Consider the following 26,499-nt stretch of genomic DNA (forward strand, 5'->3'; position numbering starts at 1 on the left):
TGGAGGTGCCCTCCACTCCCCAGCTGATGCCTGCTTCTTTCAGGAGGATTTTTTCAGTCCTGCCCATGCAATGCTGGCGGACCTCACACATGTAGGACCTGTGTATCCTTAGTGGGATAGAAGTAGTCGAGCAAGAGACTTGAAAGCACAATTAGGTTATTTAATCCACCTCTCATTGCCCAGGGGCTCCTCTTCCTACACGGAGCTAGAGTCTTCTGTCACGCATCAACTTCAGGCTTGTTGCACAAGAGCAGAGGAGAACAGACACCAGCCACGAATCTTCTCCAGGGCTTTGTCCAGTCTGGTTTTGAATGACTCCCCTGAGAGGGCTTTCGCCAGCCCTGTGGGATAATGTACCACAGCCTGCTAGATCTCTGATGGAAAGCGTGCCTCTCTTCCGTGGCAGGTACTTCATCTAGGCTTGAAGGCTTCCTTCGCTCTGCTTGTTTTCCTGGTGGTTGTCTCTCCGGCAGAGGTTAGCAAGTCCCTTTGTGAGGCCTGCACTTCTCAGATGTTATGTCTGGAAGTTTGCTCTGTTTTTTTGGCTAGGGGGCCCAGGGTCTGGAAGTAGAGAGGCTTTTATGGGAACCCAAGTCCCCTTTTGACACGACTTCCTTGTGCTTAAATTTCAGGTTGAGTTACAGACGTGAACATTTTCTGGTTGGATATCTTTCATTGTCAAAGGGGATTAGGCCAGTGATTATTTACATGCACCTCTATTACACAGAGTCTGTTTCTTTTCTTCACCCCCCACCCCCGCCCATGTAATTCTACATAATATGTAAACGTCGACTAAAGCAGTCCCATGGATGGGGGAGAGGGAGCGAATCAGGCTCCTGCTATGCAAAGTGAAATGGTTAGATCAAGATCTTTGAGCTGGGAGATGCCTGTAGGGCCGATGCTTCGGGGAGAGCATCCCCTTCCTTCCACACGTGGACACAGTTGCCCAAGCAGCCAGGTTCATCGTGGGGCATCACCTTTCTCCAGTGTGTTGGAGCTGGTTACAGCAGGAGGCTGAATGCTTGGCGTGGTGGGCCACTGGTCTGATCTAGGGCGGCTCCTCCGGAGCTTTGGCGGTTCCCCAAGAAATTGGGATATTTTTTTTAGAACCCAACATGCATGAGTTTTAAAAGGGATTTTTGATAGAAGTCCCATTTACTCCTTTATTTGGCTTGGGAGGCTGCAGTGGAACAGATTTCTTTACATATCCTTGAGTGTTATTTGATTAAGGTTATGACTGCTAATAAACACTCTGAATCTATTCTCCTTCCCCACCACTTGTAATTCAGGCGAACTGTTGCCTGCATGGGACTACACCTTTTTATACCAGTGCAAGGGACAAGAGTGCCGATTCTGCTTCCCTTTCATCAGTTTACCAGTGTACTGCTCACCTCTGATTTCTTCCAGCTTTATAATGTAAGAGAAAATAGAAATGGGAGGAGTGCCAGGATTGATTCTGGCACAATAACCAGTTTACTTCCTTTTCCTTCACTTTGCCATTTACAATCACAAGTTCTTCTATAAAACAGAAGAGCAGACCTTGCCCAGGAGTAAGAAACTCGAAGCTGTGGAATCAAACTGACAAAAACCAAAGTCTTGTTTGCAGTGTAGGAGAGAGAAGCAGGTTCTGCTTGGAAAGACAGAAGGGAGGAAGAAAGTAGGGACCCCAGAGGACTCTGTTCTACCTGTCGTCTAGAAAATGAGCATATTTCTTAGTATGGTTAGTCTCTTGCTATGTAAGAAAATATTTTTAATTTTTCAGGAAGCAAAACAGAGGAAGTGATATAGACACCCCAGCTACCCAGCATCACCACAACTGCGTCAGGAGATCTTAGCCAGTACTCAGAGAAGGCTGGTAAGTGAATCATAGCCAAAAGCAGTGACCCGTGGACTAAGGCAAGAGATGGTCAGGCTCATCTAGGTCTATTTAGATTGTCTGGACAGAAGAAGCAGAGACTCAGGAGACTGTCTGCAGTCACCAACATCTGGGGAATAATCAGGGTGCTGCATAAGTTTAGAAAATGATGAATATGCCACGTGCAGTGAAATATAAATGTGCTTGGATGTACCCAGAATGCAAACTCCATGTAAATGAAACTTCGCTTTGCACTGAAAATGCACACTGGTGGCCATTTACGAATCCATAAGAGCACAGAGAGCTCCCTATTTGCACCGAGCCTTTCTGTTCCCCTTTTCCCTGAAGGTTGGGGCCTTGATGCCTTTTTCCTGGACGTGAAGCACAGTCTCTCCACAACAGTCATAATAAGTCTTGTGCTGTGTGGCGCACTAATGAAAAGCTGTGTGGGCTAGTCCCTAATTACAACCATCAGTTAAGCTGTCAGAGGGAGCTCTCGGCCTCGGTTGTTTCATTATTAGACTTTGGGCCTTGATGAGCTGCAATCAGGCATGAAAGGGTGACCTGACCAGAGCCAGGGAGGTCTCCACTCCCCCACTGAGCTCGGAGGGCTTTAGTACTAGACCTGGTTTCTCAGGTCCAGGGCTTTACCTATTGCACTGCAGGGAAGGAGGTGGGAGCGAAGAGGGAAAGGAGGTGGAGAGCTCCATGAGGCATGCAGTCGCCTTGGGTGTAACCAGCCATCTTTCCACACACCTACATTTGCTGGCTTTTTAGGGTCTGCGGGCTTCATCATTTTGAAGACAAGAAGCCGTTGCCTTCAACTTAGGCTTTCTGAGTAAAAGCTTAAGGATTTGCCGCTATATACATTTAGCTTCAGTACAAATGTTATGCAGGGATGAGTCCAAGTCACGATGTCTTTCAGCCACATCTGGATTTTGAAGTGCCCCAAAGGATGATGTTGGGGGACTATTTCTCCAAGCAGTGGTCCCTTTAAATTTCACACTAGACCCAGTGGAAAACAGACATGCAGATGGTGGGTTTTAATGACAACAGCACCAGTTTATTTGAACTGGGGTCTTTATGGGAGATGTGTTTGTTGTCTCAGACCACACATTATTAACTAATCCCTAGACTTTGTTTTTGTAGTTGCATTGTGAGCAACTTCCCACTTTTCGCCCCTTTCCTCTGTCAGAACGTCTTCGGCTTCGCAGTTGTGTGTAAGGCATCCTAGATTGCTGCTGCTCAGGATGGATTTCCATTCAGCAGTCCTGCTGTGGCTGCGGCTCCCCTTTCTAACTGGGGAAGTCAGACTGGGAATTTCCTTGTGCTCTTTGGAAATTATCAGCTACAGTCATTTATGCATCCTGTTCCATCTTGGTATGAAGGGGTAATAATATTTATTTTGTCTTCCCTGTGTATCAGCCCCATTCTTATTCCAAAGCCCAGGCCTATCTCCCTTTCCCAGCTTCTCCTCTCCAGGACAAGACTGTCACTTGCTGCATGCCTGTACTGGAATAGAAGAGCCCATTTGCAAAAAGCCCGAAGTGAAACACTTGCAAGACCTTCTTCTTAAATATTTGGTTATGATAAACCATAAATGCCAGGAGAACGGGCTTCACTGTAAGTTTTTTGTTATTCCTTCATGGATTCAAGAAGCCTCGAAATAAGCAATAACATTTTTGCAGTTGCAGCTACAAGTGCTGCTCAAGAGGCACTGGGCAAAGCCAACACAGGCTGCCACGGCCAGCGTGCCAGGGAAAGGATTGGATTTTGGGCAACGGCTTCTCCTTGCCAGGTTTCCCACCTGCGCATATTGCAGTGAATCTCTTCTGATCGCTTCCAGCCTTCACTTGACAAACAGAAATCTGAAATGAAACAGCCTGTTCTGGAGGGATCGTGGAGGTCGGGGGGGGGGGCTCTGTTGTATAGCCCCACACAGCTGTTAATCACCAAAATATCTCTGGCTCCCAGCAGCTGTCTGGTGTTTATCTTAGCCTGGATATCTACTGGCCGAGCCCACGGAGAGCAGGCTGTGCAGCCAAGCCAAATACAAACGGAAGACAGATAATTTGCACACAAGGGTGTGCACGTGTATTTTGTGTGTGTGTGCGTACATATGCGTGTGTGTATACACGCAGGCTTTGTTTATATCCCACTGCTGCAGCTGGAAGTGCACGTCAGTGATTTTTGTTTAAAATGAACTTGTAATTTTGTGGATGTGTTAGCACATACAAGAAGGGAAGCATAACGTATATGTGTTGTACAGATGGTTTAGGTATGTGCTTCCAGGTGCACAACCCTGACTCAGATAAGGTTGCTTCCACAGTAATTCCCCATGCTTTTTCTAAGCCTTATGAAGCTTTTTAGATAAAGTGGAAAAATACAGGACTTCCCAAGTCTTCCAGTATCAGTCAGCCACAGAGACTTTAAAGTGCATCTAAAAGGCAGTTCCCTGTGCCACCTGTGACTGTTGGAGAAACAAGAAAGAGGAAGAAAGCTAAGAAAGTAAACTATCCCACCTATAGAAGAGAAGGCAGTTAACCTTGTGGCTCCAATTAACCTGTCCTCGCAGGGGTGTGAGGGCAGGGAGTTTATATAAATCAGGCTCAGTTGAGTCAAAGGGATGAGAGGGGCAGCTCTCTTGGTGTGTTTGATATTTTCTTTGTGGTAAGAAGCTTGCAGTGACATAGGAGATTAAAGACTTGAGGAGTAGCAAGGAGGATGTAAGCATGTTATACTCCGATTTTTCTGAGGACTTATGCCTTTCTTTTTCCCTGTTTCTAGGTCTTTCTTTAACAGTCAGAGTGTCCTGAGCTACCACGTGGCAGCTTGGTGCAGCAGAGAAAGTCCTGGCTGGATCTGAGTTGCTGCTTGCATAATAAGGTAGGATTTGGGTGAATTTGTGGGATGGTGCGAACCAACCAGAGTTCTCTTTTAATGAATTGTCCACTGCAAGCGTCCAGAGAAGCACAAGATTGTGTTGCGGAATGTTGTGAAGCTTCAAACTAAAGGCTTTGCAGATTTTATTTACCTAGCAGTCGGTTGTATATTTAATGTTGTTTTGGAAAGAATGCTTGAGGTCCTTGTTGCTGCTGACTCTCCCCTGAGGTTTCAAAGGCTGTCGAGCACAGAGAGTTACAGAAACTGGCTGTACAGGATGGTGTGTGCCTTTGACTTTTCTGAGCCCTGAGGGAGACTGAAATCTTGCTGCTTCTTACACTGAGTTCTCTAGGGGCAGCTGCACAGGATAAGCTGCAGTGCTGGCTTTTGGAGGCTGTGTTTTTTGGTAGGTGGGAAGCTGGAGGCCTGTGCTGAGCTGTGTTTTGGGCTGTGCGAGACTGAGTGAGGGGGTGTGCATTTGCTTATCCCTAGTTTGCCTCTTGCTCTCCGAGTACAGCGAGTGCCTCGCTTGGAGATTGTGCAACAAAGGTCAGGGCTTCTTCCAAAGCAGTTTGGCTTTCTTGGCTGTGAATGCCCGGCTTTCCTTCAGGTCCAACTCTGGTTTTTATCAGTTAACTTGCTCCAGATCCTGGGAACAGCCACAGCTGTCCTTCCCTTCATCCTAGAGCACCCACTTCCTTCTGCCTTACTTCATTCTGCAATTACTGTCCCACAGGGCACCCTGGGCTGCAGCAGCCTGTACCTCTGTCCTGTCTTCTGTGCATGCAGCAAAGCCTCAGAGGATGAAGGAATGGAAGAGAAAGAAGCCAGTTGCCCAGGAGCAGTAATTAGGCAGAAACATTCTTGTTTTATGCACCTGGAGACAGTGGGGGCGAGCTTGTGGTGTGGGAAGAAGTGGTGCAGGGAGCTGGGGCTGAAAAGAGGGTAGCAAGCTGTCAGGATGCTTCTGCTGCAGGCTTGGTGAAGAAAAGCAATCGCAGCAGAGGTTGTAGTGGCTCCTGTACTCACCAAAAATGACAAACCCTTGGGCTTTCTAGCCAGAGCCTTTGCTGTAGGTGAGAGACTTCTCCAAAGGGAGAGACCAGCTTTCTGGAAGGCAGAGGACAGGAAGGGAGGAGTTCATCTGGACCAGACTCTCTAATAACTAACTAGTCAGCTGTTTCTTAAAGTGCTGAGAGGATGTGGGAGCCCATGGGTTTGCTGAAATGTATGTGCAATGATTGCTCCTTCTGAAGAGCCAAAAGTCTCTTGAACAGCAGAGGTACCGTCCTCTTCCTCTCCCCCATGAAACACTGTGCTTAACTTGCAGCCAAGAGGGGCAGGGTGTTTTGGATGGCCACACACCAGGGTTAATATGCTGCCCTGAAGAGCCGAGTAAAGATGGGGAGGGTTCAAGTGCTGGAGAAGCACTCTGCACAGAAACACTGCTGTGCGTTAGGGAGATGACGGTGGAAACAGCTCAGGAGGCATCTTGATGACAGGCACAGCCTAGAACTGTGTCTGCTCTGGGTGGTTTTTTTTTTTCTTGCAACCTTATTTCCAGCTTTGTAATGGGGAGCATGACCTCTGGCTTTGCTTCATCAGATGTGCTTGCAGCAAAGCTAAATAGAGCTGACAGACTGGGGCTCTGCTATTTCTATGGAGCTAGCACAGCATGAAGGAGGTGTGAAGATACTTCTTAAAAGACCTGATGCTCAGGATATATCTGGGCACCTGTGGGGCTGGTGATGATGGTGCAGAGTGACATGTCAGCCTGGCCTCCTTCCCACCCCAGAGGCAGAGTGGCACCTAAAATCTTGAGGGAGATTCCCAGGCTTCTGTGTCTTGGCTTGGGCCCTCTGCAAGCAGTGGGGTATAAAGGGAGGGTGGCCTAGCACTGCCACTGAGACAGCCCCTGCCAGCCAGAGAGCAGAGGGGGTGTGGAACAATAACGTTATCCCCTGGTGATGGCTTCAAATTGAAATCAGCTGCAAGCCCCCATCCTGCCTGCTGAAAACAGAGGGGCTGGGAAGATCTGCCTTGAAGGCTGTGGAGCAGCAATAAGGTGATATGTTGAGAAAATACTATGTTCTTAAGTGCCTGAGTGCTGCTGTTCTTCCTCAGCTTTCCACGCAGTCCTCTGTCACCATCACCAGTGGTTTTGGCATTTAAGCCCCATTCCAACCTGATGTGCAGGGACAGACCTCTGCCCTGCTCCCCCTTGGTGAGGGGCATCCCAGGCAGGACCTGGTACTTGGGCGCTGGCATGAACGTTTTTGGTCAGCTACCTCCCCTGCCCTTGTTCTCTTGGGGAGAACAAGCCAGAGTTGCAGCCCAACTGCTGTCAGTGGGGGTTCTGTGCATATTTGTGTCTCAAATTCTCATCTTCCTTACCGATCTGTTGAGTTTCTGTTGTTCCTGGTTGCTACTTGTTCAGGGAGCAGACATCCTGCTCTTCTCCGTCCTCTCCATGTCCTTTTGCTCATGTTTAGTGTCAGTTGAGGACATTTGGTAGCCTACTGTGCAAGTCACCATGGGAAGACAACATGCATCCCATAAACATAGACAGGGGCATTGTTGCCTGCTTTAATGTGCTCTAATTTAAACAAAATGGTGTTTTCAAATGAGTTGGGATTTTGTTGCAGAAGATGGTACCTCCCTGTAGTTAGAAAGAGCTGTTTTGTAGAGAGGGCTTTAAGGTTGCAGATGGCTGAGTTGGGCAACTCTTACAAGCAGAGCCTATATAGAAATGTATATGAGCCCTCCTGTACCAGCAGGTCGTGCAGGCAGACAGCTCGCCTTCTTGCAGTACCATGAACTTCAGTGTGGCTCTGCTGATGCCTGGAGGGGGGGGACTTCACACTGGAGTCCACTGGCACTGGTCCCAGTCAGGATCAAGGTCACTTCTGTTGACCTGAGCTGCATTCAAAACAATCACTTAGGTGTGAAAAAATCCACTGCCTGGTCCCTGTTCCCTGGGCTCCTTAGTCCCCACCCAGCTTATTTTTAAAATATTCTTAATGAGCTGTCATTTTGGCCAGGGCTCACTTGGCGATTTAAGAATGGTGGTAACAATGAGACCACAATGTCCAGGCAAAGGAAAAGGAGCGAGGGGCTTTCTGCTGGTTTATTTTTTCCCCTGCTTGGTCTTTAGTTGTTTTGAGTCCTGCAGTGATTTCTAACAGCTGGCCCAGCTATCATCCTGATCGTGTTGCTCTGTGCTTCAGTGAGCTGGGGGGACTTGGCAACCCGGCAGCTGTCCTGGAGCCTGAGCCATGAATGAGCTCAGAGGGGGAAGGAGAGAGCCTTGGATGGGAGAAACTGTATTTGCGGTGGCTTTTTTTCCGAGTGAGAGGCTGACAGTGTTGAGTGGATCCAGGCACAGCCTGAGCAGGTGCTGTGTGTGCTTTGCCCTTCCACATTTCTCCTCCCGTGACCGTGCGGGTGCACAGACCCTCCTACAGCACTTGGGCTGAGGGATGGCCACAAGAAGCACCTAAAATCCTAAAATCAGCCAGTGTCTGCCCCATCACTGCAGTGCTCTGCTCTGGACGTGGCTCACACCTGCCCTGGGAACTCGTGTGTAGCTCTGCCAATGCACTCCAGTGCTGATTTGCAGCAGGTCTTGGCTCTTTCCACTCTGATGCCCCACACAGAGATACTTTTTCAAGCTGTACTTTCAGACTTCAGCAATGTAACCTGCTGACAGCATCCCTTATGTTTTATGCTACAGATCCTAAATGACAGAGCCGCATCAAAAGACGTTTCTTTTGACCAACATCCACAGTGCCTCTTGCAGCGTCCTTAAGTCCAGTGCAGCACTGTTCCTTGATATCAGACCATACCTAATATCTCAAGCTGGTGTGCTGTGTGATGTTATGAGGATATTTCAACTGTGCACAAGGCAGAGGTGAGCTTTTCAGCCCCTATTCCATGCTTGTGTCCTCAAGTGTGTATCTCAAGCCGGTGTGGCGTGCAGCTTGTGTTTGAACAGTTTCTTTAAAATAATATATATAAACCCAGTTAAGTTGTAGCACAGTGTAAGAGCGTGATTCCCGTCTTGTAGAGCCTAAAGCACTCAATAAACCTAGTGACCCCCCACTACAATGTGGTTTGCAAAAGAAACCCCCCCACCGCTTCTGAGTTGGAGTATTGTGAACTGGGGGCAAACCAGAGAAATGTGTTATGGTGCTCTCCTTGAGTGAAAAGAGTTTGGCAAAGTACCACAGGCTACTGCTTTTAAATAGCTCATCTTTAAATAGGTTGCTGTCTCCATTACTGAGGGCGCGTTGGCTTTCCTGGAGGGTACTGGAGGTTTCATTTTAAATGCAGTCACCTTGGGATTCTTTGGAGATGTTGATGATGTGTGGCAGGATGATCTCCAGTACGCAGCGTGCAAATGGTAGAAAAGGCTGAACCCAAAACTCCTGTGAGACTCTGCATGCTGTAAGCTTTAATACTAAAGAAAACGAGAGGCTGCTTTTCTTTCCTCTAGATGCAGGCTGTGTCAATGTGTCTTCACTATCACTCTGCTGTTGCCCTTTCCTAGCAAGCCTCGACTTCCCCAATATCTGATATAAGCTCCTGGCAGCGTGCTGGAATCCTGTGCAGACACAAGGTTGGCTGCTCTGCCTTTATCTTAGCCATTGGCACCTGGAAAGCTCCTGGCTCGGGCCTGTGTGGTGCTGGCAGGAGTGTGTTATTCCTGACCTGTCTCTTGCCTGCTCTTTCCACGGTGACACTGCTCTTCTGTCCTTTGCTAGCCTCATCCCCCAAAATGACGTTCTGCTGGACCTCTCGGTTTTGATTTGTGCTGGTTGCTGACGGTGTTATCGAGGATGATGCTCTGTGTGCGCTCCACCCTGGACCTGGACCACGCTCCACGCTTTCTCTACTGCTGTGCTACAGCACATCTGCCCTGATGTGCTGCACTCCTGCTGTGAGATGATGAGGGATCAGGTGTTCATGCTGCATGGAGCTGGCTGCCTTGCTTTTGGAAGGGACAGACTAAACAGGCCAGGCCTAATGCTGTGGTAAAGTGGTGTTAAATTGGTGATTGGTTTTGGGCTTCTCGGGGCTTGTTTTCTTCTGAGCTCTGCCCTTAGGGACTGTGAGAGAATGTAGGCAAACCACAAAGTGGGTCAGTGGCAAACAGCAGGGCCATGGCAGTGTTCAGCCGTGCGCTGTAAATGAGCGAGTCTGCAGCTCTGTGAACAAACAACCTTTTATACCTTAATGGTTATTGCAGATGCCAGGTCCCTGCTCGTGTCTTTCCAGGCATCTGCCTAGGCAGATGCTGTGCTCTGGCAGGGAACAGGCCAGGAACTAGCTCCAGTGTTGGAAAGCTAGCCAATAATTGTGTGTGGAAATAATAGTTCTCCTGGGTTTATTTAGATGCAAGCGCCCTGGTGCTCTTTTGAGTGCATGTGTGTGACCAGACAGTTACAGCAACAAGCTTTTTGTTATGGACCTGAAATTGGTTTTTTTGCAGCTGCTTGCTTTGGGAGTGGGAGAGGTGGGCAGAGGAGAGGGGCATGATGCTTTTATAAGCTATGGATGTTAACTGATTGGGGGGAGGTAGTCTTAATTCTGCAACATAATGTGGGATTGCAGTAGTGAGGTCCGTGCTTAAATTAAGACAGATGAGTGCAAAAGAGGTTGCTGGACGAGCTTGCTGTGTTTACTACAAGAGGGCCAAATTATGTTCCTTTGGTTGTGGCTATAAACACCATAGATGCCTTAAGCTGTCTGGCATGCAGCTTTTTCTGCTAAGATTAAGTTGAAATAGGAGTTTTAATGGTATGACATTGAACTTTGAATAAGACTTTGGCTCTGTCACAACTTTCTTCTGCAGTCAACAGGAGGGAGCTCAGGCCTCTGTGCTTCTTTTTCTAACAATAAACCGTGCTTTGAGGTGTACAGAGGAGCACTAAAAGCTGAACTCCCTGCAAGTTATTTCCTTTGAGCTCTTGATTACTCTATAGCACGTGCATCCCCTGTATGATCCAGGATGGATGATGTTCCATCCTTTTCTTTTGAATACCTCATGGATCTCAAACATCTGTGAGCAATTTATTTTGGGTATAATCAGTTAATGTTTTGGTGAAGTGCTTTGAAGATGTACAGCATCCTCAAATGCTGAGTATTGTTTCATTATTATTACTATTTAACATCTCTACGTAGCTGAACTACTGTCAGACATCTTCACTTAATAACGTACTTGATGTCTGGATCTTTTCTGCAAAGGCAGATTTTTGGCAAAGAGGATGGTGGAATGATATAATAGAGTTTGCAGTTATATAGTACCTGTCATCTGAGTCTCTCAACGTGCTTTACAGGCACTAGTTAATTCTCACCACTTGGTAGGGCAGTCTGGCTATCCATCTCTGTGCAGATGGGGAGGCTGAGGAGGAAAAGCATGACCTTTTTGAGGTCACACAGGAGGGGATCGGACCCAGATTCCCCAGAACCTGCTCTGCCCCTTGCAGTTAGACAGTGCCCTTTCACTGTGACTATGCCACCAGTCTCATAGGAACCTCCCCTGCTCCTCATGAAGGGATCTGGCAAATACTACCACCTTATGTATACTTATTTTGGATCAAGAAGCATGCAGCTGGGTTTTGCTGCCATGCAAAAGCTTGTGCACTGTGGAGGCTGAAGTCCAAAGCGGTATGAGACATACAGGGTAAATAAATAGGAAGGCAAAACTGAGTGACTTCTGAAGTCATGCGAGTTTAGAGTAAGTTTTCTATCATCAGGGTATGGCTTGTTGTCTTTGCTTTTTTTCTTGTGATATCACCTGGAGAATAGGTATTGATTACTTGTTTTCTGGCCAGCCAGGTTGCTAGCAGAACTCTCCAAGGAGCTGCTGCTTGGGATCCTGTGGGAAACCAGTCTGACCAGAGGCCACCCATCAGTATAAATCATCCGCCTGGGATGGATCGCAGTGTTGTCAGTCTGAGCTGGTCCCTCTGTGTCAGAGCAGAGCAGCTTTCCTCGCCTCTCCTGTGGCTGTTCAAACTGATGGCTGTCAATCCCCCAGCTTTCACCAGAAACAGAAGTGCTTAAAAATTGAAAAGGTGATATTAGAAGATAGAGCCGGGGGACCCTAGCAGGCAGTCCATCAAGTCTTAGACATTAACATCTAGTCTTGAAGGCTTGGAAAGCCGTTCTTCCCCCACGTGCATCCCCCAACCCACCCCAGAGACAACATGTAGCATGGAAAAAAAAAAAAAAAAAAAGAAAAAAAAATTAACTGGCGCTGCTATTCTGACAGATAAAGAACAACTCTTCATAAAGGACCTCTGTGTTTTTCTTCCTGCCAAGAATCATTTAAACAGCGGTCATTAGCGACTTATCTTTCCTAAAACACTAGCGAAAGCTGACATCTCAGTGAGAGACCCCATCAGTCAATGTGCTGTGGTGGAGAACAGCTGTCTATAGCTCCAGCTGTTTGCACCCTACATGCGTGAATCCCTCTCCCTTAGACACATGCTGGGACATGGTATTTACAGCTCTCTCCTAGGCTCATGTATTACTCGTAGCAAAGCTAGGGGTGACTGACAGTCCAAACAATTCGAGCAGGGAAAATTCCTCCTGCTTACTCTTAACTTTTCGCAGGAGCTTTATCAAAGCCCTGCTTCTCCCAGGGAGAACTCTGCCTGATAACCAGGCATTACAAACAACTATCAGCTGGGGTGAGAACTGCCCTAAACAGCCATCAGTGGGACTGGGAATTGGGCTGCATATCCGCATATCCTGAGAGCTATGGAGCCTGTTAACCACCGGCAGCATATTTATCTTCCTAACATGCTCGTTAAGAAAACAATGTTATCTGCATCTTAAAGGTAGGGAATAAAGAGACTGCAAGCTGCCCTTAAAGGCTCCTTGGTCCCTGTGTCTCAGTTGGTGCTTTACTGGGGTCTCTGAATTGTTCTTAAATGTCCCTTGCTCCCCATTTCACTAGGCACAGGGACTTGAAAGGGATTTAAACTGGCTAAATATGGCCCTTAACGACTGCCACAAAAGCGCATCCCAGGGAAGGGATGCAAACCAAGGGTTTCAGACCTTGGCCCCTTGTAAAAGTTCATGCAGAAGGCTTGCAGGATTAAATCTACAGATTTGCCAGCCGAGGGTTTTCAGGTTCTTTGTGCCAGGTTTATGCATTAAGATGTCTACTGAAGGCAATGCTGTGCAGGATCATCTCTTCTGGTCAGTGAGCTGAAGTTCAGGACTGGCAGCCTGATAAGCTAAACCATCCTAGAATTTGCCTGGAACTTTAAAGGCTGGTTTATGACTGATAAACTTGAAACCAATCAAGGCAAACTTGAAACCTATCTACTTTCTGAACGTTTCTTTCCTTGCTTGTTCAAATACTGGGAGGTAAGCCAGCCCTGGAAATGAAGTCACTTTTGAAAATGGCTTCTCTCCCCAGAAGGAGGCTCTGAAAATTCCCATTGTAATTTTAAGTGGTGGGTTTTTTTTTCCCAAAAAAAATAGCTTACAAACTTGGCCCCTGAATCAGTCCCTCCCAGCTGTCCTCAAATTAAAAAGAGGGAAGAAAGAGACACTGGCACTGCAAGACTTTTTTTATGACACAAATTTTATTGCGTAGGATTCAGCACATTGACAGGCTATAAAAGTTTATTGAAAGCAGATACAGCCTGTCAATGGGCTGACCAATGCCCCTGGCTGGGATTCATCCTCAGGCTTCTGGTGAAGGGTTCTGTTTTTGTGGGGTTTTTTCCTGCATTTTGACTGGGTCATCACCGGAGAGAATTTCCTGAAGGGGGGAATGCCCACCATGAACGACCAGCATCGGCAAAGGGGTGCAAGTCATTCCTGTGCAGAGATACGTGGCGCTGACAAGTTTTGTGGTGAGTCTTCTGGGGCTAAACACACGCCTGAGGTTATACATGCAAGTAGGTCTTTCCCTGGCAGCTAGCTAGCACTTAAATTAATATTCCTATTAATGCAAGGGCAGCTTCCGATACCTCTTCAGCATCCTGTATGAAGTGTACAAGCTCTTCTGCAGAAGAGAAGCATCCATATCACAAAGCCCACCAGAGGGGGAGGTTTCATGAAGTTTCATACGGTTACTTGTGTGCAGACAGCACCTTCCCTTGGGACTCTTCTGAACTTGGAAGGGAGCTTTTCTTATGAAAATTACCCTTTGTTTCAAGGGAAGGCTGGTCTTTCAACCGAGTTGCAGTTAACTGGTTTTTGGAGTACAGTGCCTTCTGCACACCAGGGCAAAAGTAGAAGAGGATCACTGCTTCATCTGCAAAATAGGAATATGGCTAGATCTGCTTATTGTGGTGGTTGAAAATTGAAGTAGCTGAGATGAACGTGTGCGTGATTGCTAATAAATGCTTGCTGAGGTGCATGAGGCCGTTGATGCGAAACATCATGGCTAAGGTGATCGGAGCAAACTGCGGCTTGCCCCTCTTAATTCCTGACTGCTTGCTTCTGCAAACTACCTGGTACACCTTTAGCATGCATTTGACTTACTGTATGTGCATAGAAAGAAAGAGTTGGAAGGTGTCAGGGATTGCCCACCAAAGATGGTGCTAGCCGGCATCCCTCCGGGGGTTTGCGGTTTATTCCAGCGAAGGCCTTTGCTGGTGATTTGGACTGAGGTGCCTTGTCGTGAGCAGCAAGGACAAAGAGCTGGCTTACCTTCACGTCTGCTGCCCCTGCTAAGAAGGCAGCTTGGTGTTGAACTGCTGTAGCAAATTTTGTCAGAAATGGAGTCGGGGTCCTGCAAGTGGTGAGCAGGGTGCCAGATTTGCTGCCTTCACAGGTCAGTGAACTTAAATAACTATATGCCTTTGAGACATTTTGGAGACCCCTAGTAAAAAAGGGCTGTATCCAGTTGCCAGACCCCTCACCTTGTTGGCCCATGCCAAGCTGGATATGCTGTCAGAAATCATTTGCTAGTGGACTAGCATTAGGTAAGAACCCTGTTTTTGTATCCACAACAGTGTTGGATCAAGGTTGCCGCGTGTCATTTCATCACTCTGGCAAATGACAAGCTCAGGGCTTGGAGTGTGGAACCTTATTTTTAATAAAGGAAAAATCTTTGCACTTCTATTCTGCATCTGTCAGCGATCTCACTTGGCTGAGCCCTGGAGGAGTTCATCTGGCCCTCATGTTAAGGAAAACCAACAAATTAGTACAGATGTTTTTCTGAGAGCTACGGGGATCGGGGATCAGTGATTTAATACTGCCTGATATTTGATAGGGGACGCCCAGGGAATATGTGCTGGAAACCAGGAAGTAATATTACATGAAATCAAAATATAAATATGTTCCTAAAGGTTTAGGTAATTTTTTGCAATTTCCCCTTGTATAGTCTTAAATGAGGTCTCTCCTTCTCCTCCTGTTCTTCCTGCACTTGTTCATGTAGGAGGCTTGTTCCTCTTGAGCTGGATTCAAAAATCCATTGAGTAAAATGGAGGCTTTCCATGTGTTTTTTTGTGGGCTTTAGCTTAGTTGAGGAGAACACATTAAAAAAAACAAGTCTTTTTGGAGGAAGGAAGGGAAACTCAGAGCTGAGGGAGGAAAGTGGCCTTAACCACCATGGGTATGAGTTTGCCTTCAGGAAGCATTCAGGTCTTGGCATGATTCATTTTGCCCTCCCTGCTTCTTCCAACCCTGAGAATTCACAAGGATCAGTTGGTGAAAATATGTGCAAGTGGAGTTATAAACGTAGAGATGAGCTGAATAAAACCTGAGACCAAAAGCAGCTTTGATTCTTGGCTTTCCAGAGTGTGCTTTGTTGTCCTCTGATTGACATGGCCGAACAGGTAGTCCTAGCTTTTAGCTGCTCTGTAGTTCCAGCAGGCAACATGGGCAACATCAGGCAAATAAGGGTGTGAGACACTAGCTGTAAGTCCTTCTGAGCTGTGCTTAATTTTCAGAGGCCATTGGACCAAATGACACTTCAGTTCAAAGCTCCTGCTGAGATACGTCTTTAGGAAGAGACAACACGGTGGTGGGAGATCACAATGGCTTAGCTTTTCTTGTTGATAAGCCAACAGGCTATTTTTTCTGAAGGATTTGGGGGCTTACTTGATTCCTGGCAGTCCGAAAGGGCACAAGTTTGCTGTCTTTTGGCATTTTGTATTCGCGCATGTGTATAAGGTAGGAAACCAAACATAGAAAAGGAAGGTAAATTCATTTTTCACAAGTTTTGAATTTGGGTAACTTATCTGAGTGGACCTATCATGACCATAGGAAGTATCTGCAATTCTTCTTGATGGTTCTGACTTGACACTTAGGACCTCATGATGTGTCATACTGGTGAGTCGTTGCCTGCCACATGTCCGTCATGGGCCTTCTGTATTGCTCAATGGCCTCACCGCTGCTGGGTTGGGTTTACTGATACCTAAATAACTCACAGCAAGAGAATTTATTCACACCCTCCAAAAACCACAAGATATGGAAAATTAATGTTATTCTTGACTCTAAAAAACATAACAGTAACTGAGATGAAGTCATATAGGCTCAGCAATGACCATCAGGGGGATTTTGAAATTGTTCACAGACCCTCTATCTGTCCCTGAGATGCCCAGGGTAGCCCAGCTGTTTGGCAGAGTGGGGGTGATACCTGATGTGCGTTGCTGTGTGCTCATGATTTTAGAGTGAAGAATGGCTTTTCTCCCCGACTTGCCACTGCTCCACCTGGAGCTGTTGGGGACTCCTGTGCAGGCGTAAATCAAGGGGAAGATGACAGGGTCGTGGCTGAAGGTTTTTTGGCTCCTGGGTTGGAAAACTGGCCTTTTCATAAAGGTCACACCGTAGCTGACCTCCCAGGAAGGGGTGAGGGAGGACGGGGGCTGCTAAGCCTCAGGCAGGGCACAGATGTTGCTGGAGATGAAGCCCATCCTTTGTGTAATACCAGACCCAAAAGCGTTAGGTAGTTTGGCTGTTCATCACCCGTTGCTTCATTCCGGAAGATGACATGAACAGCAACTTTACTTTTTTTCCCCACATTTCTCTTCTTACCCTTGGGCAAGAACCCAAAGCCTTCATGATGTGTAATGAATTTACTAGTCCCTTACCGGTAGGATATTGTTCTGTTCTGGCTCTCACTGCCATTTCTGAGTGTCAGAGGCACATCTTTTGGTGTGTACCTGGAAACATCTCTGGTATGCATGCTTGCGCTTCAGTTTATGGATTTGGTTTCAAATAAATGAAGTCTTTATGAATGTCATGTTGATGTTGCACTGAAGACAAAACTAATTAGAAGCCAGTGGGCTTCTCGGTAGTGGAAGCGTTGAGCCAAGGAAATCCAGAGCAGGGAGTGATGATGTTCTGCACTTCACACCGGGGAAATTCCTGTGATGGCTGCTCCTTTCCCTTCACTCATGTGTTTGTGCCTTTCCACAGCACGCAGCGACTCAAGGATCACTTGCCTGCCTTACCCCACAATTTCCTGGCTTGCATCAGGGTTTCTGTAACTGTTTTGGTAGTCCTTGTACAGGGATAGGAAGGCTGAGGTTTTTGTAAGGCCTCAGTTGGCTTTAAATTGAATAAACTTTGTACTCTTTTTACATCCAGCCTGCAAGCTTAAGGAACATATTCAACTCCAAAAAAATTTCTCAACTTAGTGACAAATCTGCTTCCTATAAACCCAAGCTGTTGGCATTTGCTGTTACCCTCCTTTAATGCTTTATTAATGAAGTTCTTTTACAGCTGTTCCATTATTTCACCTGGGATAGGAGTCAGGGTCACAGGTGGATAATTATGTGGGTCATCCTGTTTCTATCCTCTTAAAACTCTGGCACAGCATAAGCTTTCTTCCAGCCCTTAGTGTTCCAAAGACTTATTAAAAGTCAACATTAATGATCCAGAGCACTCTTTGGCCAGATCCCTTTTAAATCTTGAATACAAGTTCCCTGGGCTTGCTGATTTCAAAATACCTCATTTACTAGCTGTGGCTTAACATCCTTCTTAGTTACTGTTGGATTAGAAGCTATTTCATCATCACATGATACAAATAAATCCCATGGCTTCTTCTCAAATATAGAATGGCTGTTTGTACGGTTACAATACCTTGGAGCTGTGGATGTACCCCTTTTCTGCTTGGCTAATTGTGGTTGTACTTATTGCATTAAGCCAATACTGTTGTTAGGGGGTTTGTTCCTTTAGAGTTACTCCAGGTGTCTGTCCCAAAGAGAATGATGCAGAAATTTTCTGTTTCCAGGCAGGGAAATCATCACTGTGAGGTGAGGCACTGTACGTAAGCACAGAGCATCGGTCCAGGAGCAGAGAGTGAAGGAAAGAGGAGCAAGAAAGCTCTTCAGCAGTGAGGAATATGGCATAGTGGGAGGATGGAGGGTGCATTCATCTCCAGGCTCAGGAAACTTCTGTGAGGTGTTGAGAGTGGTATATGGGCTATGTGTACGGCCCCAGGAGCGAGGGCTCTCGGATCACAGCAAGACAGCGATCGGGTGGAGGAGGAGGTGTAAAAAGGCTGTCTGGGATGGCACTGAGGGGAGGTCTGTGTGCACTACTGGCACAAGAGATGGCTTCTGTGCATGGAGAAGGGGTAGCCAGAGAGAAGACCAGTCTAACGCAGAGTAGTCCAGGAAGACTCATGGAGACTATCCTTGGAGAGATGCTACTAACATAGAGATCAAAGGGTGAGATGGGGAGTAAAGAAACAGTGATTTAGCAGTAAACCAGGGAAGCAACAGCAAAACAGAGGCAGAATGGAAGTCATCCTTTAATTGCTACCATGTGGATGTGGAGAGCTTGGCTAACCAGTGGAGGAACTGGCATTACACATCTGAGTATGAGCTTGACCTAGCTGTTACTGCAACGTGCTGGGAAGACTTGCAGAAGTGGAATGCAGAAAATCATTGGCCACAGACAGGGAGTGGAAGCGAGTGGGCAAAATGGTACAATGTGGGTGTTTAGGTCTCTAGTAATGGAAAACTTGGTGATTCCTGCATGAAATAGGAAGTAGGATATTAACTGGTGTCTGACACTGTCTGGCCAAACTGGTGAGCAGGGTGACTGCTCTCTACATATGTTAGGTGGTTGTTTCAAGATGAGCATCATTTTGGAAAAGTATCAGAGAGAAACATCTGCTGGATCACTTCTGTTGCTTCTACTTATGCTTTATCACAGTCATTTTCTGAATCTCTCGAAACAGAGTACTGTATCCTATGTGGGAGATCTATTTTCTGCCAGTCTTGGTAGGTGCAAAAGCAACTGTGCGCAGAATGGGAGCTCAATAATAAGCTGAGGTGGCTTTCAGGTTCCTATAACAATGCTTTTCTCTCTGCTTCAGACAGTTTAAAAGTAGCCTGTGTGCCAATTGCTTGCATGTTCCTGCAGACCTATGTAGAGATGGTAAGCTTTAGAGTGCAACAGGTGAGCTGTTGGGGGATAAAAACATGGCCAGAGCTTCCATGCATGCTTCTGTTGGCTTTTCTGATTCCATATTAATTGAATACCTGCTGCCCCAGGGTTTAGCCCATTTAATAGATCCAGAGTTAGAAATTTTGGGCAAGCTGAACGTAAATAGACCCCAATTCTGGCAGTGTCAATGCAAAGAAACTCTACCCCTGTGACCTGTGTTACTTGTGATGGGTCCAGAATGCTTGAATTATGTAGTTGTTTGCCTGATATTTACTTAAGTACTTGCTGCGACATAGAAGAAAACAAGTAAATGTCAAGGAATAATGGCTATTACTGGTGATTTATTCTCAACCAGGTAATTTAATTGCCTTTCCTGATGGGTAACCAGATATGAGGATAGGGAAGAGTAAACTTGTATATCTTCAACTCGAAGGCTGTTGGCACTATGTTATGGACCTTTCTCTAACTTGGGAAGCATGGTCTGGAGGCTGCTGCTAAAAGGTAGATGTAAGCAGGAGAAAACCAGACACGGAACAGTTGTTAATGGTTCACTGCCAAAACAGCAAGCTTTATTAAGTGAGATTTTGCCAGGCCTGAAAAAAACCACTCAAACCCAAAGTGTTTCATAATCCCTGAGGCTCTGGATGATAGAAGAGGGAATACGTGTGTCAGTGCTGCCAGTCAGGGAGGTGCTGCGAGGATGAGATTAGCATTTGAGGTGACTGTCGCAGTGGAGAGAAACACCCTCCCTTCTGGGTGGGGAACAAACCCTGGATATAATTTGTCATGGATGAGGTTTGTACATAAATCACCAGGTGCATAAATAGAGGGGGAAGAAAGACTGGCCAGCTAACAGCTCTGCCTGGGAGGGTCTGGGGTTGACCTAGGCCTGTGTCTCATGTGGTTTTCTATTGCAAATAAAAAGACAAGTATCGTGCTGGGATGTATAAACAGGGCTCTTGCAAGCCTTCAAATTCCACATTAGCATGCTGTCAGCTGTGACTTGTAGGAGTTGCCAGTGTAGGCTGGGATGGTGGGGGGATTATCTTTAAGTGTGCTACATGTACATACACGCTTAGGTGTCAAAGTCAGGAATATGTGCGTCTTAGGCTCTCTATAGACTTATGAGCACCTTTGGGGAGTGATGGAGAACAACTAAGGTGTACGCTGCCTGGTGGCACCTTACCTCTCTCCATTGACTCCTCTTGGGAGCTTTGAACGGGTGAAGCTTCTGCACGAGGAGTCTAGTCATCAGGCTTTTGAATAAAAGCCATCCCCACGTAGCAAACTTGATTTTGCCGCTGCGAGCCCTGGAACAAATCTGACGGTTTAATAGGGAGCAACCTCCACTGGAAACCACCCTCTTCGTAAGTCTTGCAGGAGAAAATGATTCTGCTTAACAGTAACGACGGCTTTTAGGTGAGGATACAGTTACGTGGGATTTGAACTCAGACCAGACCCAAGTGATGAAGTTACCCAGTAGCACCCAAAGCATCAGGACTAGCACACACTCCAGTTTGCTCAGTACCTTGTTGGAAGGCAGGTGACTTCCAATGGCACAGCAGAGGTGGGAATTGGGCCCCCCTTGCCTCACTGCCAGTTCAGAGCCTGTGGGAGATCTCAAGCCCGACGAGAAGCGAGGATGTGCATTCCCTCTGTGCCACCTACTCAGTATTACTCATGTGGAAAATTTGGCAATAGGTCCACAGCAGGAATATAATACCCAAACACTGGAATAGGTCACTCTGTTGCAAAAGATTTGTTGAGTAAGTTTAAGGAAAACACCTTTAAGGTTTCCCAGAAGGTGTTGGGTGTTTCAGTTTTGGTGTAAACACTTTAGTGTTCCCATAGGATTTTACTGATGTGTTATAGAACAACTTGCAGTGTCCTGTGTGCAGAAATTAAGACATCTGAGCTGGGAGTTGTCATAAACCAGACTTTGATGTCAAGTGTCTTGGGTATTTATGAAACTGGAGGATTTGATAATAACTTGAGTAGCAGCAGGACTCTTCCCTCCAAAAAATAGCTTTAGTCTCCAAACCTGGATGGTCCTGCTAGCAGGGAAGGTGTAGGGAGAAGAGCTGCTAAGTTCTGCATGTGGGAGGTATGGGTGTGGAAATTAGGATGCTGAACTCCTTCCCAGCACCATTGCAGTCTGTATGTGACTTCTGGGTAAGTGCCTCTGAGTCACAGAAACTAGTGATAATGATAATCCTTTGCTCCGGTCTTGTCTGGCTGTCTCTTCAGACTATAAACTTTCTGGGAGGGAACATCCTCTTTTTATTATCATTATTAGCATAATTGTGGTGCCACTGAGGGGGCCCAGTCACCGACTTTATCACATATTCATGTGTTTTGCTGAACTGTAATGAAACGGCCCAATTCTCGGTAATGTACGTCACTAACCAGAATCAATGGGAGCTCAGCCTTGCTGAAAATGAGACCCGGGCATTTATTGTGCTGAAAGACAATTGGTCCCTGGGTCTCCCCGAATACTTCTGCAAGCATCTGACTGCAAAAGTGAATAGAATATGCTTGCTTGCCTTCAAATCTGGATGGGTGAAAATTGCCTGCGGGAGTCAGCTGAGATCTAAGCATTACTTGAAGGGCTGGTGTGTGGGGTTTATGCAAATTCCCATCCATCTTAATTTCTTGATGCTATCTTGCCCTGCAACCATGAGCCCAAACTTATCCATAGGTGTTCCCAAATGTTTGGGGTGAATGAGAATGCCGGGTGGTGTTGTGAAGCAGGATGTAAGTCAGCATGCTCTCTCCGGCACACACAAGAAATGTTTCCCTGAAGTGAGAGGATCAGTTAATATCACTGCATGGAAATGAGACAGCAATGAAAAGCTCACGGAGGAGAGATTGTGCTCTGCAGGGTGCCAATGTCTCTGTCTGTTATCAAAAATGTAAGCAAACAACAAATGAAAGCCAATTATGTGTGTTTCCCAGGCCTTTGTTTATACAGGGGATTAAGTCTAGCTTCAGCTGTTGGGGATTGGCAATTGGCACTGCTCTGTCACTGCAAACCGCTGCAGAGCACAGCTCTCATCCCCATCCGAGCTCTGCTCTGTGGCAGTGGAAGAATTGCTGGCGAAAGGAAGATAAGTGTCAACCAGCATAGATATAGAAGAGCTGATGAAATATTAGGTGTGCAAGGGTATCTGGGGGTGTCTGCAAGCTGTAGGCTGGAAAAAAAAAATGCATTTTTTTATATTCCCTGTCACCAAGAGCTATGTAGGCAATTGAGGCTAAAGCACCTCGTCATCTGGCATCACTTGGCACTGTCAGCTAAGGAGTCTCCTTGGCTGTGAGGATGGCATAGTGGTCAGGTGGCAGGCAAGGTTTGCTATGTAGGATGAGAGCTGTATGTTGAGAAGGTCAAATGGGAGATCTGATTGGTAAGGGTGGACTTTACAATGTGGATGTTTTCTACTGAGATAAAGCGTGAAACTTCAAAACACTGCTCTTAACCGAAAATGTGAATTCAAGCACAAAATTAGAGGGTTTTATTCTTGTCACATGGAAAGAAAAAATAAATCAAGTCTAAACCTTCTTGGTGGGATAATTTTTTTTTTTTCCTGATGAATTCCCCAAAGCAAGATTTCCCGCGGCAGCAGCACAACACGACTGTGTATGTGAACTCTGTAAAAAAACACTGGAAGATTTGCCCCAAGAGGGAGCAAAGGAAAGGGGATTATCTATGCTGCTCCTTCAAGAGTTAAATCTATTTGCCTTAAATGCACTTGTTAGAAAACAAAAAAAAAAAAAAAAAAGAATACTGCCTTTAAAAACAAGTTATTCAACCTGGGAAATGCTTTTTGGAGGCTGGTATTTAAGCAGATGCCAAGTTTCCCTCAGTGCTGTCCATCCAAAGGCCTTGTTTAATTTCACAGACCTTCTCGAGCAGCAGGGAGAGGAGCAGTAGGGAGATATTGCAAGAATTTTGTCCCGAGCATGCAAATGTCATGCTCCTAAAAGTAGCTGGCATGCTAATGCTGGGCTACGTGCGATTATCCCGGGTAACCCAGAGCTCTTAATATCCTGGTGCTGAAATACATAAGCAGCATCAGCTTGCTGAATGCAGGGAGCAAAGTATTTAAAATGGCTATTGTAGTGGCATCTTTGTGGCTAAAGCCAATCTGTTAGTTGAACGTGCTGTTGAAGGGGGGGAAAAATAGTGCTTCTGTGGTAGGATGCAGAGGTAGGACCCTGCTAGTGATGTCTCTTGTTGCTAGAAGCTCCGTGTTAGCTGGAGGCAGGTCTCGGGGTGTACTGTGAACTCAAGCCATGGTCTGTGTATCCTTCCATTATAGCCAAACCTAAGGGGAGAAGCTGTTGAGCGTACAGAAAATGCAACGTCAGGCTGGCATGTTGCTGTGAAATGTGGTGTTACCTGAGCTTGCATGGCCAGGGAGACCTTTCTGGTTACCTGACTTGTATCTGGCAGCTTTGGGTACTCGAGTCTGCTCTTATTTTAACATCAGCGCATCAGCCTTACTTTAGTCCTCGTGCCCTCTCTTGTGTATTTGTCAACTTGTCAGAAATGTGAGCCTGTTTTCCAGCAAAAGATGCACTGGTGCAGCGGAAAGGACGATACTGTCTCCTGAGGAGCTGGGGTTAAGCTGTTATGTCCTCGAACCACCTGTACTCCAACACTGGGGCTTTGCTGAAGGCATTGCCTGCTGTTTGCTGCTTTTCCTCGCCCCCTCCTCCTTCCAGGCATTGGCTGCAGTTTGTATTTCCCCTTTTATTGCCTTTGGCTCTGTTGCAATGGGCGGTGCAGTATTTTTGTTCTTCACTTAATGATCTTTTGGCGGCTGTTGGACATCATTTCTCATTGTATTGGTGGAGGATTAGCTGAGATGATGGGAGATATTTCCTGTCTTAGCCAGCGGGATGGGCTTTGCAGGGCTTGTGCCTTCTTTTCACATAGTGTAATGCTTTGTTTGGGAATGTGCAGAGGCAGCTCGTCTATGGGAAGAAAGCGCAGCCCCTGAAGCATGATTGCTTTTATTTGTGGCAAGAAGCCATGGAGCAGGCAAAATTACTGGTATTCCCAGGCTGGACAGACCACAGGGCTGCGAGTCAGGGGTCCCTGGTGTCTGCTTGTGCCTCTGTGTTCCAACAAGGGGACAAATAGTTTCCCTCTATTTATCCCAAGCTTGTATCTAGTCACGGTTCTTCCCTTGGTAAGTGTTGGTAAACTTCAATGCCGCTGGTACCATCTGCTTTATAGCTGTAGTGGTTAAAGAAGTAAAGGGATGCTGCAGTGTTTCTTTCAGGGTGCCTGCAAATGGCCATGGCTAATGGAGGAGCAGAGAGGATGCTGTCGTTGGTGCGGGTACAAAAGCGTATTGCAACAAACTGTCTGCAGGGCAATGGCAGGACAGCTTTTCTGCAAAAAAAACAAAGCAATGCCTGAAAAAAAAGTTAGACTTCTGGGACAGTGATTGGAGAAGGGTGGGTCTAAGTCTTGGTGACAGTATAAGGGTGTTATCTGGCATAGTTCAGTAACCACAGCCCCTCTCAGGTTACTGTTTATTGGCCCAGATGGTATCTCCAAGGGAAGAGTTGTATTCTCTTGCAATATCTCTTCAGCAATAACTACTGAGCCTTGTGTTTGCTCTCTCTCATCCAGCTGTAAGGCTTCACTGACTCTTGAAAAATCCCTAAGGCTCTTTCTTCCTTCTGCTGTGTCTTATCAGAACACAAGGTAGTCTCCCTGTCCCATGGAGCTGAAGTCTGGATCCTGTATTTCTGTCTGCTGGCACTTCCGTGGCTCTGGTAGGATGGTTCTTCACTGCTGAGATCAGACACCCAGCGGGGCTAGTGTTACCGGAGAGAGAGGTTTAATGTTACGCTGTAGATTGTAAGTGGAGACAATCTTAAGATGAAAAAAAAATAAAGGACTTTCCTGGTTCCAAGGCGATTTAGTTTTCTTGTAATAATAAGTGATAGGTGGTGGGGGAGGGATTAGCCATGACATGATCCCTTTGCAATGCTTTGTGAAGACAAGAACTACAGACTTCTTTAATCTTCTTGCCAATTCTGAGTATGGGATATGGTACCAAATGTCAAAAACCCAGACAGTTCAAGAGTAGAGGAAGGAAGTTAATGGTTGCTGGAAGAAGTTGGGGATAAAAATGCACCACATTCCTTGTTGCACGTAGTTTGTGCTGATCTAGTCCCTAGATATCGACTGTCTGAAATCAAGTGCTCTAGCAAACATGCCTTGGGTTTTACTGGAGTGCGGTGTTGTGGGATTGTCATTTCAGCTATTCCAGGAAAGCAAGGGTTTGACTTTAACAAACCCCTTATTTCTTTTTGTGGCCCGCTTTGCTTTCTTCCACTTTTATTTTTGTTAGCTTCTTCCAGTGAACAAATGTGGGGAGGAACCTCTAAAAAAGTTACTTGGTGAAATTCCTAGCATGGTGATGTGACTTTCCTTAAAACATAGGAAATGGGTATCTCTTGTCAACCCCCGCTCTGTTAGTGTGCCGCTCATTTTCAGCGGGAGCAAAGGAGAGGACTGTCCTCTAGTATCTGAGCTGTGAGGGCTTCATCCCGTAACTGCCTTAAATACCTGAAATGGGACTTGCTGCCTTGTTAAGAATGATGAGTTGGTGGAGGAGCAGGGCCCAGAAACCATGATCGCTGATGTGCGATAACCAGCAGAAGCTGCCTCTTCTGCACGTCAGCTTCCAAGGACTCAGGTGGCAGATCTCTCCCGGTCCAATGTGGAGTTGGTGGGACCTCACACCAATCTGAAATGGGGTAACGAAACAAGGAGGGGGGGATGATTTAAGGAGAGCTGTTGCTGCCAGCAGCCAGAACAGTGAGCCCCTCCCACCGCTTCCCTTGAGAGGGGACTTGTATGTCAGGGTTGGTTTTTTGGACATCTGGCTGTTGAGTGGTTTGGGGTAGGTGTTTATAGCTGAGCAGGGGGAGCAGTGCAGAGGAATAGGTGGCTAAAGAAGCAAACTGATCAAGATCCTCGGCCAAGGTTTGGTAGCCCACGCTTTAAGTGGACATTGAACAGCAGAGATGGACACCTACAAAAGCTTTCGCATCTCTCTGAGAATAATTAATAATTTGTCTGAGAAATATGGCTTGGGGAAGGGAACAGGAGCTAAACTGTACTCCAAAGCTCCTACTGACATTTTTAATTGTTACTGCTGTATCTCCCATTGACAGTTTTCTAAAAACTACTAATCACTGTTCGTGCTGGTCCTAAAATCAGCTCTATTAGAAGTTAGAAATACCAGCACTCTTCCAAAGAAGCTTATTTTTATTATATTCCCAGCCTAATACTGGAAACCTAAGAGCTTTAGAACAGAGCTGGCTGCAACTCCAGCATTTCCCCCTGAAAGAAAGTTATGGGA

General features: G+C 46.4%; 1 protein-coding gene across 15 annotated transcripts in view; it reads left to right on the top strand.

The window, feature by feature from the left end:
* SNX19 (sorting nexin 19) overlaps positions 1-26,499 on the top strand; it is a 133,388-nt gene that overhangs the window by 38,049 nt on the left and 68,840 nt on the right. For 5 of the 15 annotated variants that reach the window (XR_012651478.1, XR_012651477.1, XR_012651493.1 and 2 more), the window contains 2 exons: positions 1,763-1,855; positions 4,643-4,741. Coding sequence is in view for 2 of the 15 variants with exons in the window: in XM_075034872.1 (XP_074890973.1) it covers positions 4,643-4,721 (79 nt within the window). In the remaining 13 variants the exon portion in view is untranslated. Of the gene's footprint in view, positions 1-183; positions 407-1,762; positions 1,856-3,280; positions 3,301-4,642; positions 4,742-8,471; positions 8,649-9,287; positions 9,305-9,501; positions 9,741-11,578; positions 11,659-26,499 lie in introns of those variants that run through there. The other 10 variants (XR_012651489.1, XR_012651490.1, XR_012651486.1 and 7 more) reach the window with 8 other exon arrangements.

Source organism: Buteo buteo, chromosome 9 (assembly GCF_964188355.1).
Source record: "Buteo buteo chromosome 9, bButBut1.hap1.1, whole genome shotgun sequence".
Taxonomy (NCBI): Eukaryota; Metazoa; Chordata; class Aves; order Accipitriformes; family Accipitridae; genus Buteo; species Buteo buteo.